Raw genomic sequence first — 16691 nt, 5'->3', positions numbered from 1 at the left:
TGCCAAAAACTAGGACGAAAATATTTTTGCTGTCTAAATTAACACTGCAGATCAAGTATTTTTAAGCCTACAGCAAAGGGACTTAGAGTACAGCACAGAATCATGTGACTATGATTATCAACCCAGAAGAAATGCAACATCCAAGAATGGAAACAGGAACTAAAAAAGACATTTAGTAGTGAACAGCGACAACGCATATACAAGCGAGCACACGAAACATCAATTTGTGCAAGGATACAAGAGACAAATTACAAGATCTTTGCGAGATGGTACAGGACACCTGAAAGGTTAAACCAAATTTCCTCAGGAGGTATCGGATAAATGTTGGAGGTGCCAGGGAAGTAAAGGGACGATGCTACATATATTCTGGGATTGTCCTATGCTAAGGAGTTTCTGGCGAGAGATTATAAGGGTCCTTCAGATTTGTTCAGAATATGAGATACCCGATGACCCAGAATTCTACCTTTTACATATGAATCAAATATCAGAGAAAGCATACAGGGAAAAAAGCATATGCCAACTCCTAGATGCCGCAAAGGCCTGTATAACGAAGATGTGGAAGTCACCATTCACACCAACCACAGAGATGTGGATATGTAAAGTAAAGGAAATGAGCAAACTAGAATAATTAGTATGGACAGCACAACACCAACCGGAAAAGTATTTAAGAACGTGGACTTCCTGGAAGTCCTTTTTGGACTCCAGGGTAGAGGTTTAAAGAGGGTAAGGGGGAACGTTTATAGAAGAAGCTTGCAGATTTGAAGGGGGTGCAAATAGGTATACAAGAAGAATAACAGAGAGGGGGGTGAGGGAATTTCTGGGGGGGGTTGTTTTTGGTAAGGTTTTGGTTGTTCTCGATGTCCCTGGGATAATAGGTGGGGAAAAGATAGATATTTGAAAGGGACGCATGTTTGATCTTGACCATAAGGTAACAGGAGATGTACAATATTACACCAATTGTATGTTGAGTGGTATTATTTGTATTATTTATTGTTATTTTGTTTTACATTAAAGGAGAAGTTATAAATTAAAAAAAAGGAAAGAAATGCAACAAGCTAACTGCTGTTGTAAATCACATATAACTCTGTTCATATATTGGAAGGTCATGTTGACTTAGCTATTGGTGAGGTTTTCCCTAAACAGCATTATAAGGTCTCTTATTTCATTTGTTGTACTTGTTGTCTACATACAGGGAGTGCAGAATTATTAGGCAAATGAGTATTTTGACCACATCATCCCCTTTATGCATGTTGTCTTACTCCAAGCTGTATAGGCTCGAAAGCCTACTACCAATTAAGCATATTAGGTGATGTGCATCTCTGTAATGAGAAGGGGTGTGGTCTAATGACATCAACACCCTATATCAGGTGTGCATAATTATTAGTCAACTTCCTTTACTTTGGCAAAATGGGTCAAAAGAAGGACTTGACAGGCTCAGAAAAGTCAAAAATAGTGAGATATCTTGCAGAGGGATGCAGCACTCTTAAAATTGCAAAGCTTCTGAAGCGTGATCATCGAACAATCAAGTGTTTCATTCAAAATAGTCAACAGGGTCGCAAGAAGCGTGTGGAAAAACCAAGGCGCAAAATAACTGCCCATGAACTGAGAAAAGTCAAGCGTGCAGCTGCCAAGATGCCACTTGCCACCAGTTTGGCCATATTTCAGAGCTGCAACATCACTGGAGTGCCCAAAAGCACAAGGTGTGCAATACTCAGAGACATGGCCAAGGTAAGAAAGGCTGAAAGATGACCACCACTGAACAAGACACACAAGCTGAAACGTCAAGACTGGGCCAAGAAATATCTCAAGAATGATTTTTCTAAGGTTTTATGGACTGATGAAATGAGAGTGAGTCTTGATGGGCCAGATGGATGGGCCCGTGGCTGGATTGGTAAAGGGCAGAGAGCTCCAGTCCGACTCAGACGCCAGCAAGGTGGAGGTGGAGTACTGGTTTGGGCTGGTATCATCAAAGATGAGCTTGTGGGGCCTTTTCGGGTTGAGGATGGAGTCAAGCTCAACTCCCAGTCCTACTGGCAGTTTCTGGAAGACACCTTCTTCAAGCAGTGGTACAGGAAGAAGTCTGCATCCTTCAAGAAAAACATGATTTTCATGCAGGACAATGCTCCATCACACGCGTCCAAGTACTCCACAGCGTGGCTGGCAAGAAAGGGTATAAAAGATGAAAAACTAATGACATGGCCTCCTTGTTCACCTGATCTGAACCCCATTGAGAACCTGTGGTCCATCATCAAATGTGAGATTTACAAGGAGGGAAAACAGTACACCTCTCTGAACAGTGTCTGGGAGGCTGTGGTTGCTGCTGCACGCAATGTTGATGGTGAACAGATCAAAACACTGACAGAATCCATGGATGGCAGGCTTTTGAGTGTCCTTGCAAAGAAAGGTGGCTATATTGGTCACTGATTTGTTTTTGTTTTGTTTTTGAATGTCAGAAATGTATATTTGTGAATGTTGAGATGTTATATTGGTTTCACTGGTAAAAATAAATAATTGAAATGGGTATATATATTTTTTTTGTTAAGTTGCCTAATAATTATGCACAGTAATAGTCACCTGCACACACAGATATCCCCCTAAAATAGCTAAAACTAAAAACAAACTAAAAACTACTTCCAAAAATATTCAGCTTTGATATTAATGAGTTTTTTGGGTTCATTGAGAACATGGTTGTTGTTCAATAATAAAATTAATCCTCAAAAATACAACTTGCCTAATAATTCTGCACTCCCTGTATATACCTGGGTCACTGCCCATATACCTTTTCCCCCAACCAATCTGTGAAACACATATGTTTATCTATTTCTTCAATAGTGCAACATAGTCATGGACGGTGCATTATGTGAAAGTAATAAAATATTTAAACTTATTCCTGATTTATTATTATTGTTTTTTCCCCCCAACCTATTGCAATTTGTTTCCCGCACATGCTTCATTTAAAGTCCCGCTTCCCCTCTTTTCTCAATATTCTCTTATTTCATTAGTCACTATGTCCAATTTTACACATTGGAAATAAAAGCCTAAAAGGATGGTGTAGATGGAACAAGCCAACTGTGTGCCAAACTTTCTAAGGCTGGTCATAGACAGGAATCCTGTAATAGAAAGGTTGAGAGACATCTGTATGTCCTCAAACAGTGCAGCAGTATTTAGCACATATCATGCAACTCGCCGCACACACTGTCCATCCTCCTCACCACTTACCAGTGATGAGAGGGAAGATTGGCTCTATTATGCAAGAACATTCCGGTGTTATGGAAAAACTCACCAAGGTTTTCTGGTAAAATGTTGTTACACTGGGACAACTAATCAAGCATGGGACTGCACCTGCTTATCCCATGCAACAATGATAGCTGCAATCTGATTGGCTACTACAGGCAACAGACATTTTTTTTCCTCCAACCTTTAGAAATCATCACCGGCCAGAAAGAAGAATTATGTCCTACAGCGTACTGTGCCGAATCCTCTGAGAAATGACATCCAGAGTGAACAGCTGTGGCAGGATGAGAGGGTCTGCTCTTGGTGAAAGCACACCGCAGGTATCTGTGTAACCGGTAAATGCCCATTACCATTGTATCCAAGTTCTGCTACTTAATAAACTCCTTGGGTAAAAACATGACAAAGCAATTACGTGGCCACTGATGGTCGTTCATAGAAATCCTTGTAAAGCAAGGCCTTTTCTCCTAATGAAACTACACTGCAATTTTCCTTATTGTAAAAGAAAAGAGACCTGACAAATCAAACAGGGAGCACGACAAAGAAACAGCAGGTTTCCTTCTGAATTGAGCCACTACAGATGGTTATGAAACTGCCAGGAGTTATGGATAAAAGGCTTGGGGGACTTCTGTGGTGATGGTTAATGTTCAGAGTAGTATAGGGGAGTTTACCGAACAAAGTATGGAGTTCAGTTCAGAAGAAAGGGCCCCTGAGTTTCATTTGAGGAATGTTTTCCTTCCTTTTCAAATTTCCACTCAATGTTAAGAAGCAAAGCACTGCTCAGCTTTTCTTTACTGCTATACAGGACAATACGGTCCACCATAAACTAGGGAAGAGATACAATTCTGGATAAGCAGTACAGGGATTATGATAGATTAAGCAGGGCATGTGCAATATATGAAGCTATTTAGTAAAATGTTGCTAAATATAAAATTAAAGATCTAGTCAAGGGATGGACAACACTTGGAGAGATCTAAGGTCTCCTTTGCCCTCCAAAGCAGCTGATTAAACCGAGATTGTTTTCAATCGGCTGCATTACAAGCCAGTAATGGAAGGTAAACAAAAAGGTCGGAAACCAGAGTGACAAAATCCTTGTCGATTCCAGTTTCATATAACAGCTTCCAGTTCCATATGGTCAGCCGGTGTTCGGTCAGATATGGCGACCCATCAGAATTGGTAACGGAAGTGATGTTCCGTCGCAGCCATCTTGCTACACCCCATACTCCTACATAGTAATGATACACCGAGAAGGGGGCAAGCGGACATCTTGTTACACCCACCGGAGTTTTGCATTTCACACTTATTTTTAACAGGAAACGGAGCATATATGCTTAAAGTGGAAGTAAACCCTCCTTTCGTTTTCAGCCAAGGAAGCTGCCATCTTTGCCTCTGTTTAATCTTCAACAGCCATAGTGCTCCACATGTGATCAGTTATGACACCAGCCATTGGATGGTTTGACAATTTGGTTAAGAGCACAGCCAATGTGCAGTTAGCATTCCCGGCATGCCGGGAATGTAACCGTTTTTTAAAACGGTTAAATCGATGGTTTTGCTTCCCCTTTAAATACAGCATTTGGAAATCCGACAGACTGTTTAGATGTCAAATTTTATAAGCAGCGGCAGACCTACTGACCTCACAGGTTTGCTAGAGTGACAAAGCACCTCTGATTTTAAAATTCAACATGTAAACAGTCGGATTTCTAAATATACTGTATTTAAGCATATAAGCTCAGTTTTGTGCTAAAAATAACTGTAAAATACAAAACTCCGATGGGTGTAACAAGATGTTAGCTTGCCCCCTTCTCAGTGTATCATTAATGTGAAGGAGTGTGGGGTGTAGCAAGATGGCGGCGACGGAACGTCACTTCCGTTACCAATTCTGACGGGTCGCCATATCTGACAGAACACCAGCATTACCGCTGTTAGCGGCCCCGGCTTGTAATGTGATTATTACATTTTAGACTGTAAGCTCTAAGGCCCTGTACACACGGGCGGATATCCGATGAAAACGGTCCGCCGGACCGTTTCCATCGGATATGTCCGCTGGCGGATTTTGATCTGATGGCTGTACACACCATCAGATCAAAATCCCCACGGAAAACATCCGCGTTGACGTGGCCGCGCCGTCGCGGCGACGTGCGCGACCCTGGAAGGTAAATACTTCCACGCATGCGTCGAATCATTTCGACGCATGCGAGGGATGGGGATCAGACGGACTTATCCGGTGAGTCTGTACAGACGACCGGATAAGTCCGAAGGACAGGTTTCTAGCGGATAGATTTCTTAGCATGCTAAGAAATTTTTATCCGCTGGAAAACCGTCGGCTGGACAAATGTCCGCTTGAAAATGTCCGCTAGGCCCTACACACGACCGGATCCATCTGCTGGAACTGATCCGCGGATAAATCCCAGCGGACAGATCCGGTCGTGTTTACGGGGCCCAACAAGCAGGGCCCTCTAAATCCTCCAGTATCGAATTGTATTGTAACTTTACTGTTGTAAATTATTGCGTAAACTGGTGGCGCTGGTTAAATCCTGTATAATAATAATTAAATATTAAAAATGTTGGCATGTTTCTTAAAAAAAAAAAAAAAAACCTCCTTGACTCACCGAGCTCTGTTAGCCTCTCTGGTCATGTCCCAGGCCCACGTGATGAAGTTCTGACTCAAATATGAGACAATGGATTCCGCACAAAGCATCTGGGAGCAGAAGACATTGGCGAGGACACTCTCGTCGTGGTGGAGGTAGATGGCAAGAAGTTTTCGCTGAGGGGAAAAAAGGATGAAGAAACATTTTGATATTACAATAGGACACTGGATTGCATAAATGATGCAGGCCACATAGGGGCAGCACACAGAAATTCAAAAAAACTAAATAATATTTCAGAGGTGAAATGCTCTGGTTTCTGTGTTGGGTTAATCCAGTAGTGTGTCCCAACGAAGGTTATAGAGAATTATAGCCAATTACACAGTCCCAAATGTGACCACCACACTATGGGTGTGAAATAAATGGCCAGAAATCCATACCTTATGCCGCGTACACACGATAATTTTTCGGGTTGTAAAAAACAAAGTTTTTCAGGCTCTAGAGAAAACAACGCTTTTTTCAACTTCATCATTAAAACAGCCTTGCCTACACACGATCGTGAAAAAAAAAAAGGCTCTAGCAAAGCGCAGAGACGTACAACACGTACGACGGCACTATAAAAAGGAAGTTCCATGCGGATGGCGCCACCCTTTGGGCTGCCTTTGCTGATTTTGGTTTTAGTAAAAGACGATTCGCGCTTTCCAGTCTGTTACAGCGTGATGAATGTGCTTACTCCATTACGAACGCTAGTTTTACCAGAATGAGCGCTCCCGTCTCATAACTTGCTTCTGAGCATGCATGGGTTTTTCACGTCGTTAAAGCCCACAGGCGACCATTTTTTACAACCTGAAAAACGACAACGTTTAAAACGTCGTGAAAAAATAGAGCATGTTCGGAAAAAAATTGTCTGTTTTTTAGAACCCAAAAAATGCTCTGAAGCCCCCACACAATCGTTTTAAATGACATTTTTTTAAAACCTTGTTTTTTACAACCAGAAAAATGATTGTGTGTACGCGGCATAAGGCTTAGAGGCACTCACGGGTCTTGCAGCAGAGATAAATCAAAGCAACAGCATTTTATAGTCAATGTTTCGATGGAGCCAAGTCCAGTATTCAGTAAGGTGAATTGAGGTCTATTTAAACACCAACAATAAAATGCTGTTGCTTTGAATATCTTCTCTGCAAGAATAATCAATTCATACCTAGAAACAGATATTGTAGTACATTAACAAAATAGTGACTAAAAAACCCTCAAGATTGCCATTAGAGATCTTGGAAATCTCTATAGCCAGTTAACATTGGCAGTCAAAACTTATGAAGATCCTATGAGGGGGATTCTCTCTCCTGCTAAGATTTTAAAATATTTAACAGTCTGCTCTGTGCCTTTCAAGGTCAATTCCTTACAAAAAAATATTAGTTTTGGGTAGACAGATTTTTGAAGAATTTATCACTTGACCACCAGAAAAGGAAATACCGTAGTTATCGGCGTATAACACGCACAGGCGTATTACACGCACCCCAATTTTAGGAGGGGAGTTTAAGGAAAAAAACTTTTAGGAGGGAAGTTTTGATTTTGAAAAAGGTTCCTGTACTTGTTTGGTGCCTTTAACAGTGCAATTGGGCCCCACAAATAATGCAAACCATGTCTAAAACACAACCAAGTCGAACTGAAAATGTAATAGAAATCGCGTTGCAGTAGCGTGAACTGAGCCCAATTCTTAAAGGGGGTGTCCTTTGCCTTCATTGTAATATAAGGAGACCCACTTTCTCATCTCAGAGAGGACGTATACAGAATAAAAAAATCCCCCTACATAAACCGATTTTACTCCGTGTGATCAAATGAGCAGTAGACAATGCAGGAGCCTGTGCTGGGATTTGTAGTCCACCACAATCTATATTACAATTATTGGTACCTTCACAGGGATTATGAGTCTGCTGGGATTTGTAGTCCACTATGATCTATGTTATAGTAAATGGTATCATGGGGATCAGATGTTTGCTGGGATTTGTAATCCACCGTGATTTAAATAATTATTAGCACAATCACAGGATTCAGTAAGCTGTGCTGGGATTTGTAGTCCACCAGGATCTATATTATAATTACTGGTACCATCACGGGGATCGGAAGTTTGCTGGGATTTGTAGTCCACAACCTTCCTTTTGCCTGCTGAGGAGGGAACGAGCACTGCCGAGATAGACAGAGCTGGATGTCCTGTGTACTTGGCTCCTCTCGCAGTCCCGCCCCCTTGGCCCGGCTCCTATGATTGACGCAACAGCGGTCCAATGGCGGGACGTAAACGCTAGGAGGCGGGACTGGACGTGGCTGCGAGCATAGCCGAGTACACAGTACACTCGGCTCTGTATTTCGTCAGAGCTCGTTCCCCTCTTCCCCTCCGAGGCAGCAGTTCGGCGTATAACACGCACCCACAATTTTCCCCTGATTTCAAGGGGAAAAAAGTGCGTGCTATACGCTGATAAATACGGTAATTAAAACCTCTAAAGGCGATACAGCTCGTATCAAACTGCTGAGATATAATTTCCATATGATGTACGATAAACAGTATATACAGTATGTATCAAGTGAAAAACAAACAGATCATCCATCTTGCAGCTATCTTTATGTCATACATTAACTGGCATTTTGCATTCTAACACTACTCAGGAGTGTACATTTTTTTCAATGGACGTCTATTAATAGAGTTCTATATTTGCACTCATCACTTTACCAAGCATTAAAACACATTTAACTTGGCAAAAACTACAGCCCAAAGTGGGACCTTGCACACAGACTACCTAGCCTTGGCATTTGAGGATCTCGGCAGAGTCATACTGTTCAAAGATGTGGTGGTGTGCAATAATGGTAAATCCCATTCTTCCAGACCACAAGTATCAGTTTGAGGACATCATCCATGTGTTGTTAATACAGCTGCAATGGCTGATCATCAAGACAAGCCCAACAAGGTACAGGCACTTTCCTACACACTGGGAATGATTACAGTATAATAGTGGATAGTCATCTTTTTTGGAATGATTTTTCATTATTGGTAAAAAAAAAAAAAAAAGGAGCACATGTGTTTTGGGGGTTCCGAGACTCCCTCCTCTATTGTGTGGGATCTCAAAAATGACTGGAATCCTGTAATAGTTACTGTAATAAATATTCACTTTTGGGTTTAATACCGCATTAAATATCTTTACCTGTACTGTTAGCTTTTTTTAATAAAATAGGATATTTACCCATTTTCTATCGTACTAAGTATACACAGAGAAGATTAGCAGGAATAAAAAATGTAAAGAATGGAGAAATGCAGTTTTATCCGGTACTGAGCGTAAAGATCACGCAGCCTGTAAAGGTAAAGCATAATCAATTACAGCTGGCCCCTTGACAACATAGGTTCAGGAACAACTGCTCCCTCTATATGCTCTGTATTTGTATCTGTATATGCTTAGTATCATGCCCTAAAACATGCTCTCTGTATGCTTAACACTGCCTCCTGGCTCCTAGTTTCAATTGATTGGTTCCCAAGTAATGCATGAATTTGTGCTACAGATTCCCATTAATTAAAACTCCCATGTATAGGTACCATAACACAGGGAAAAGATCAAGCGGGGTCTCCATCACCCGTTCTGCATTTCAAAGTGCAACTTCCATGCAATATCCTAAGTTACTGTGCTAGAATCTGGCTCATTCTAAGTAGAGAGGGGTAAGGGGCTGTTTACACAGTGATTAAGCCCTTAGAATAAGCTCCCGACTCCTGCGGTGAGAGCCCAACAATTATTCATCTGGACCAATTCACAAAGCTGGGGAATATTAAACCCCCATGCTGAGAGGACAGGCGAATGCAGGCTGGTGAAGAGGGCACAAACTCCTTGAAAACCTCTTGTACGGCCTTCATTATTTTCCCCTGCAAGGAAATCTTAGGAAAGTGTTTAGTTAGAGAAAAACCCACATTGACCTTGCTCTAAACCTTTTAATCTGTCCTTTGTCACGGTCCCGCTTTGTGTTTGGGGGCTGGCATTTGTAACACCCCTCCCCACACTCCTTTCTCCTCAGGATCAAGAAAAAAGTAAAATAAATACAAAATAAAAGTGTAAAGAGAACATGCAAAGAACATACTCAATATGTCACAATATGAGGTGTTGAAAAAAATATAACGTATGGTATAAAGGAAAGGCTGAACATTCTACGCACAGACCTGTTGAGATGAGTAAAATAAAAAAAAATAAAAAAATGGTGGCCGACAGCTCCGCTATATATCACACAGACGAGGCATAAGGTTATGTGACATCTGCTAAAACAAAAGGATGAGACAATTTGAACTCGGATTTGTTATCTATACAAGTTTGGGGAAGTGAAAGACCACTATGAGACCAAAGACCAGCAGTTTCTGATAATGGCATTGTCTATATTACTTTAAAATAAACCTAAACTGAAAGACCTCAAACAGTAGGTTCATCTTTTTTTTTTTTTTAAACCTCAGAAGTGTCAATTGACTTTCAACCTCAAATCTGCCTACTCAATGTTCAGGTAATCAGTTACATCAGGGGCAACTCTAATTTTTAGTCCTTCAAGACAATAGAATGGATGCGGTGAGGTGGGGGGTGTCCTATTTTAACTATAGGTCCACTTAAAAGAATTCTTTCAGGATAGAACAGATGAGCTGAGATTTTGAAAGTGCAAGCTCGGTCATCCTTATTCTTCCTTTGCTACCTCGAAAACCTGAACCAGGTGTGTGAACCCAGGTGTCAGTAGGACTTATCTGCATATGACTGTTCGGGGCCAGTGACTCCCTAAAGATTTAAGTATTAATAAGTATAACAAACTGAAGCTTTTACCACCAAGTGAGCAATAGCCCATATTTCTATTCTGGCAAACGTGTAGAAAAATTTGTTGTTACCCTTCCAATGCATCATTGTTTCTTCCATAAGGACTAAAACTCAGACTTGGCTTTTACATATTTTAAATACCGGTAATAAAACAAATAAAAATTGCACTGCCAAAATTGATGAAACACTTAAAGTGGCTGTAAGCCTTCGTGTATTTTCACCTTAATGCATCCTAAGCATTAGGGTGAAAAAACACCTTGCAGTCACCGCCCCCACGAGCCCCGTTTTACTTACCCGAGCCCCGAATTTCCATGGGCACGATCCCGTATTGCTTTTCCCAGGTCTTGTTAGCTCTTCATTGGTTAGATTGATAGCAGCACAGCCATTGGTTGCTGTCAATCAAATCCAATGACGCAGCCGGGGGGGGGGGGGGGCGAGTCATACAATCAGCGGCTATGGATGCCGTTTGTATGGCATGGGAGGGGAGGGTGCACGCAAGCTAACCCCCTCAGGAGAGGGCTTCCCAGAGGGGGTTGGCTCTTGCGGGGTGGAGCCGCGAGAGCTGCTGTGGGACCCCAGGAGAGAGCGATCGGGGCCACTCTGTGCAAAACGAACTGCACAGTGGAGGGAAGTATGATATGTTTATTATTTAAAAAAACAAAGCTTTAATACCATTTTAACCTAACAAATTTGTTGCACAACCTTTAGATAGAAAATCAAAGATCTCTGCAGCTCTCAAGGCGATACAGAACAGGTAGCTTGGCCCACTCTTCTTAGCTTTCTACTTTGGGTCATCTTGTTGGCGGACCCACAACCTGCAACTGAGACAGAGCTTTCTGACACCGAGCAGCAAGTTACAATCCTGAATTGACAGCTTTGAAATTTCATTGTGTCTGCACAAAATTGGGGTATCTTGTGCCCGATGGAGCAAAGAAACAAACAAACCATAAAACTAAAACAAAACTCCTCCATGTTTCACAGTTGGTACAGTGTTCTTTTCTTAGAAACACTTATTTTTTTTTATCTGTGAACATGGTGCTAATGTGACTGCAATAGCACCAGCATTGTCCCATCTGCCCAAAGGACTCTCTCCCACAAACATTGTGGCCTGTCGTATGCATTTAAAAAAAAATCCAGTCTGGCTTTTTTTTTTGTTGCTTTTCTTTTAACAGTGTCATTCTTCTGGGTCTTCTTCCTTTGCGTACACTGGTCGTTCAAAAAGTGATGAATGGTGTGATCAGACACTGCTGTACCTTGTCCTTGTGGTTCAGCTTACATTTGGAATTTCTTCACTCCGTCTACCATTTTCATTATCCCTCTGTTCAATCTAGGGTCAATATTCATCTTGCATCCACATCCAAAGAGGTTGCTACACTCCCATAGACCTTAAACTTCCTAATATTTTGCAACGTCACAGGAACATCAAGCTTAGAGATGTTATTGTAGTCTTTACCTTTGGAATGCCAATATTATTTCTGATCTTCTCAAACAACTCTCTCATTTGCTTTTTCTGGTCCATGTTCAGTGTGGTGTGCACAATGACCCCAAACTGAGGAGTGACTAATATTTTTCATTTAAACAATGTGACCGACTGGTCACAAGATTGAAGATGTGAGCGATACTAATAACAGTCTGAAATATCACTGATTTATTTATTTTAATTCTTTCCTAGGGGTATCAAAAATTTGCCCAGGCCATTTTAGAATATTTCTGCACAATAAGCAACTATTTTATTCTCTTCAAAAATGTCTGTGCTTTACTCGATGACATACCAAAAGCATGCAGGTATTCGTGAGACAATTTCTTTATATTTCACCACTTTTCAAGAGGAATGAAGCACAGATTTAATGAGTTAAAAGGAGAAGTACAGCCAAAGCGGACAATGGTGACTCATAGTCATCAGCTCATGAAGGACTCAGAACCAAGCAATCAGCCGTCTTTGATCGCTCAGTTCTCAGTTTTGGAGCCGGCGGGAGACAGATACATTTTGTTTATTTTTCATGAAAAGCTAGTATTTAATCATTTATCCTGAGCCTAAACTTAGCTCTTCACATCAAGGGGAGATTATGTCACTTTGCCCATTGAAGGGGATAAGGGGCAGTTAAATGCAACCGTTTCTACTGGAGACAGATCCCCTTATTGCCTGTCTTTGTTTCAGGTGATCAACGGGACAGGAGGGAGAGCAAACGGCAAAAACCCAGTTCAGCCTTTCAACTTCAGGAAATGTGTACCTTAATGTTAGCACTGCCTCTGCATTTAATGAAGTTAGTACTAGTTTTTAAAATGGAAATGGTTTACCATTTTCCTAATTTTCATGTGGGTCTTCCGGTCCATTTACCAGATGTTGTCTACAGAATCTGCCCAAGGAACAACCCAAGAATGGCCAAGGATGCAATATTTCTTTGCAAAAGGGAGGAAGCCAAATCTAAGCCTTTTTTAATGAGCGCAGTGTGCACTTTATCAGCTTGTGCAAGCCAAAGGAAGAAAATTTTAAATATTTACATAATTGATTCACAATTTTGAGTCGCAGTATGAATCGTGCCAGATATGACTACATTTTAAAGGAATATACAGTCATGGATGCATTTGTAGGTACCCTTTTAAAAGAAGTATGGGGCGTTTTTTTTTTTTCAAAATCATACTTACCTAGGTGGATGCACCATCAGTCCGGTGCTGCATCTGTCTCCCATCGGCTCCAAGACTGATAACCGAGCGATCAAAGACCGCTAATTGCTTGGTTATGCTTCATGAGCAGGGATCTGTCTTCAGTAGAAACAGGTGCATTTAACTGCCCCTTGTCCCCTTCAATGGGCAAAGTGACAGAATCTCCCCTTGATGTGAGGAGCAAAGTTTAGGCTGAGGATAAATGATTAAATACTAGCTTTTCAAGAAAAATAAACAAAATGCTAAATGCAGTTGTTCCAAAACAGAAGTAAAAACATACTTGTGCAAAAAGTTTTGGTGGCAAAGCTCCAAACCAGTTTACTGGTTCAAAAATTTGATTCATGCAGAATTTTAGACATTGGTGCAGAAATTATAATAATTTTATAATCACATTATGTATTCATAACATTCAACCATGGAAAACATATTTGGTACAGTTAACGGTCTTTCCTACTTCTGAAATGACTATGTGACTGAGGTCTAATAGGGTCTTTCCAACCCAGAGTGGAGATCAAAGCTTTCCATGGCCAAATGCAACGCATATATGGAAGACCACCATGAGTCGTCCTCAACTTTATGTTTATACATTCCACAGTCATCAAGCTTGTCCTAATCCTTGCAGTTGGTGAATGTGCAGTGACATATAGTATCAAATTATCCTTCAAAATCTTAGTAGGCTTTAAGTACTAGACCACCCCAGTATATGACCTAATGCAGTCAGTCCAAAACATCCTCAAGATGTGTTTTACATGACTTCTAGCAGTAAATCTACACTGTGTTTGATCTCTTAATCTCAGTCCTATTTTTTCTAGTAATTTCATTAGTTTGCAGTTATTAAATCAGCCAGGGATACTCTGCAAGAGTTGTTCGGTTCAATGTAACTGGGATTTCCATCAACATCAAGCAAGCTTACGCGATCAAAATCTGACATACTGAATGAGAGGACCAACAATTAAGACCAACACAGCAAATAGTTTTTCAGAAGATACAACTTTCTCCCTTGAATTAAATGTAACCTGACTAAATCTACAAGATACATTTGATCTGGAAACCTAATGAGACATTACCATGAAAACCTGAAATCTATTTTGGCTGAGTTTAGAAGTCTCTTGCTTTAGGCCCCTTTCACATCTCATTACTGATCCGCCCCGTGAACCTCTGCTTGCTCGGCGGGGATCGCTCTGTTGATCCTCGCTGAGCCGGCGGATGACAGGGCCGTCCCCGCACACTGTGCAGGGACCGCCCTGTCTTTTTCACCGCTCTCCCCTATGGGGGAATCGGATGAACACCGACCGTCTGTCCGTGTTCACCCGATCCGCCAGACAGATGGAAAAGTAGTTTTTTTTTCTCCGTCACACTTTGGCGGATCGGAGCGGGTCGGATGTCAGCGGGCATGTCACCGCTGACATCCGTGACTCCATAGAGGAGCACGGAGCGCCCGTTCAGGTCCGCAAAAATAACTGTCAGGCAGACCTGAACGGGCCGCCCGTGTGAAAGAGCCCTAACTGTCTATGCCTTTCAAGAGTTTATATATAGATCTTTTTTTTTTACAAATGGTTTACATAAACAATGTCAATTTGTTAGTACAATGGGTGGCCTAACACTACCATTCAACAGGCCAAACCTAAATACATTAAAGCTCATGGCCAGCAATTTGTTTACATCCCAATAATACTGCGCCATAATACTTATGGTAGTAGTGCCATTAAAAGGATTAAAGTCAGTAAAATGAGTAAGTGAACTGAGAAGCTATTGAGGAAACACTGCAACTATGATAAAGGTAACGTAGAAGTGAACGTAGAAGTGAACTTAATTTACCTTCAAAATGAATGAGCTGCAAAGCACATCGAACAACATGAAATCGGAGAAAGCTGCATTTTATATTTTTGCAGTGCAATGCATCACACAAAAAAGCATGTAATGGGCTATGGTGTGTTGCAGCATGCATGCTTGAAGGTGCGCTACGATGCAATTAAATTGCATCACCTGTGTGGCTGTTGCCTAAAGGACCGCTCACCCAAAAAATTATATTTCAGTCTTTGGCACATGCTGGAGTGTATATTATAAAAGTGTATTTTTTCCTTACTTTGTGTATCAACAGCCATGGCAAAATCTGTTAGCCCTTTGTTGTTCTGCCAGTGCGAAACAGTGCAAATTGTCCCGCCCCCTCTCCCTCTTCATTGGCTCAATGACTGTTCTTCTGCTGTTGTCTCAGCCAATGAGGAAGGAGAATCCCTGGAGGCTCTTGTGCACATTACTGGAGAAAGATTGGGCTCAGATAAGTATAAGAGGGGGTTGGGGGAGCTGCTGCACACAGGTGTTTTTTTACCTTCATACATAGAATGCACAAAGGTAAAAAACCTTGAGCCTTTAGAACCACGCAAGATGGCCCACCGCATAAATACTGCGTCAGAGCGGCTCTATTGCACAAAACAACATACCTGTATGTAGTTTCCTGCAATATATACTGTGGGAGCGCATGCCCGCTGCACGGACCTGATGTCCACCGGCCACCTGCAGTCGCGCCACAGAGACAAATGGAGATCCGTCTAGACTATGTAAACAAGGCAGATCCCCATTCTGACAGGGACGTACACAGAGATCTTCTATTCCTTGTAAGCAGAACACGGATCTCTGTGTTCTTCCTGTCAGTCCATCCCCCACACAGTAGGAAAACACTCAAGCCTTTGATCACCCCCTTCCCTGCCAGTGTCATGTATACAGTAACAGAGCAATTTTTTTAGCACTGATCAATGTATTGGTTTCACTGGCCCCCAATAAGCCTCACTTAGTGTCAGATTTGTCCGCTGCAATGTCTCAGTCCCGCTAAAAATCGCTTATCGCCACCATTACAAGTAAAAACAAAAAAAGAAAATTTAAAGTCCATAAATCTATCCCATAGTTTGTAGACGCTATAACCTTTGTGCAAACCAATCAATATACGCTTATTGGGTTTTTATTTTACCAAAAATATGTAGAAGAATAAATATTGGCCTAAATAGATTATTTTAAAACAATTGGGGGGATATGTATTATAGCAATAAGTACGTTTTTTTTTTTCAAAATTGACGCAAAAAAGCGCAAAAAGTTAAAAACGGAAGGAGGTGATCAAACACCACAAAAAGAAAGCTCTATTTTTGGGGGGGGGAAAAATAACATTTATTTTATTTGCGTACAGAGTCGTACGACCGCACAATTGTCGGGTAAAATAATGCAGTGCCAAATCGCACAAAATGGCCTGGTCATTGAGGCGGTAAAACCTTCCGGGGCTGAAGAGGTTATTTGGCTCTTGTCTAAATTGGCCCTAGTATGTATGAATTTGAGTTAGGGACCTTAGGTTGGAAGCAGGAACTGATGTGAATACAATGGGCTAGATTCAGCATTGATT

General features: G+C 41.4%; 1 protein-coding gene across 2 annotated transcripts in view; it reads right to left on the bottom strand.

Annotated features, from left to right (window-relative positions):
* The window catches only part of FAF1 (Fas associated factor 1), a 375519-nt gene that overhangs the window by 106907 nt on the left and 251921 nt on the right, over positions 1-16691 (bottom strand). For both annotated transcript variants that reach the window (XM_040360508.1, XM_040360509.1), the window contains exon 13: positions 5841-5995. In XM_040360508.1, coding sequence (XP_040216442.1) covers positions 5841-5995 — 155 coding nt within the window. The remainder of the gene's footprint in view (positions 1-5840; positions 5996-16691) is intronic.

The sequence above is a fragment of the Rana temporaria genome, chromosome 7 (assembly GCF_905171775.1).
Source record: "Rana temporaria chromosome 7, aRanTem1.1, whole genome shotgun sequence".
In the NCBI taxonomy this organism is placed as follows: Eukaryota; Metazoa; Chordata; class Amphibia; order Anura; family Ranidae; genus Rana; species Rana temporaria.
This window is presented reverse-complemented; position numbering and strand designations above follow the sequence as displayed.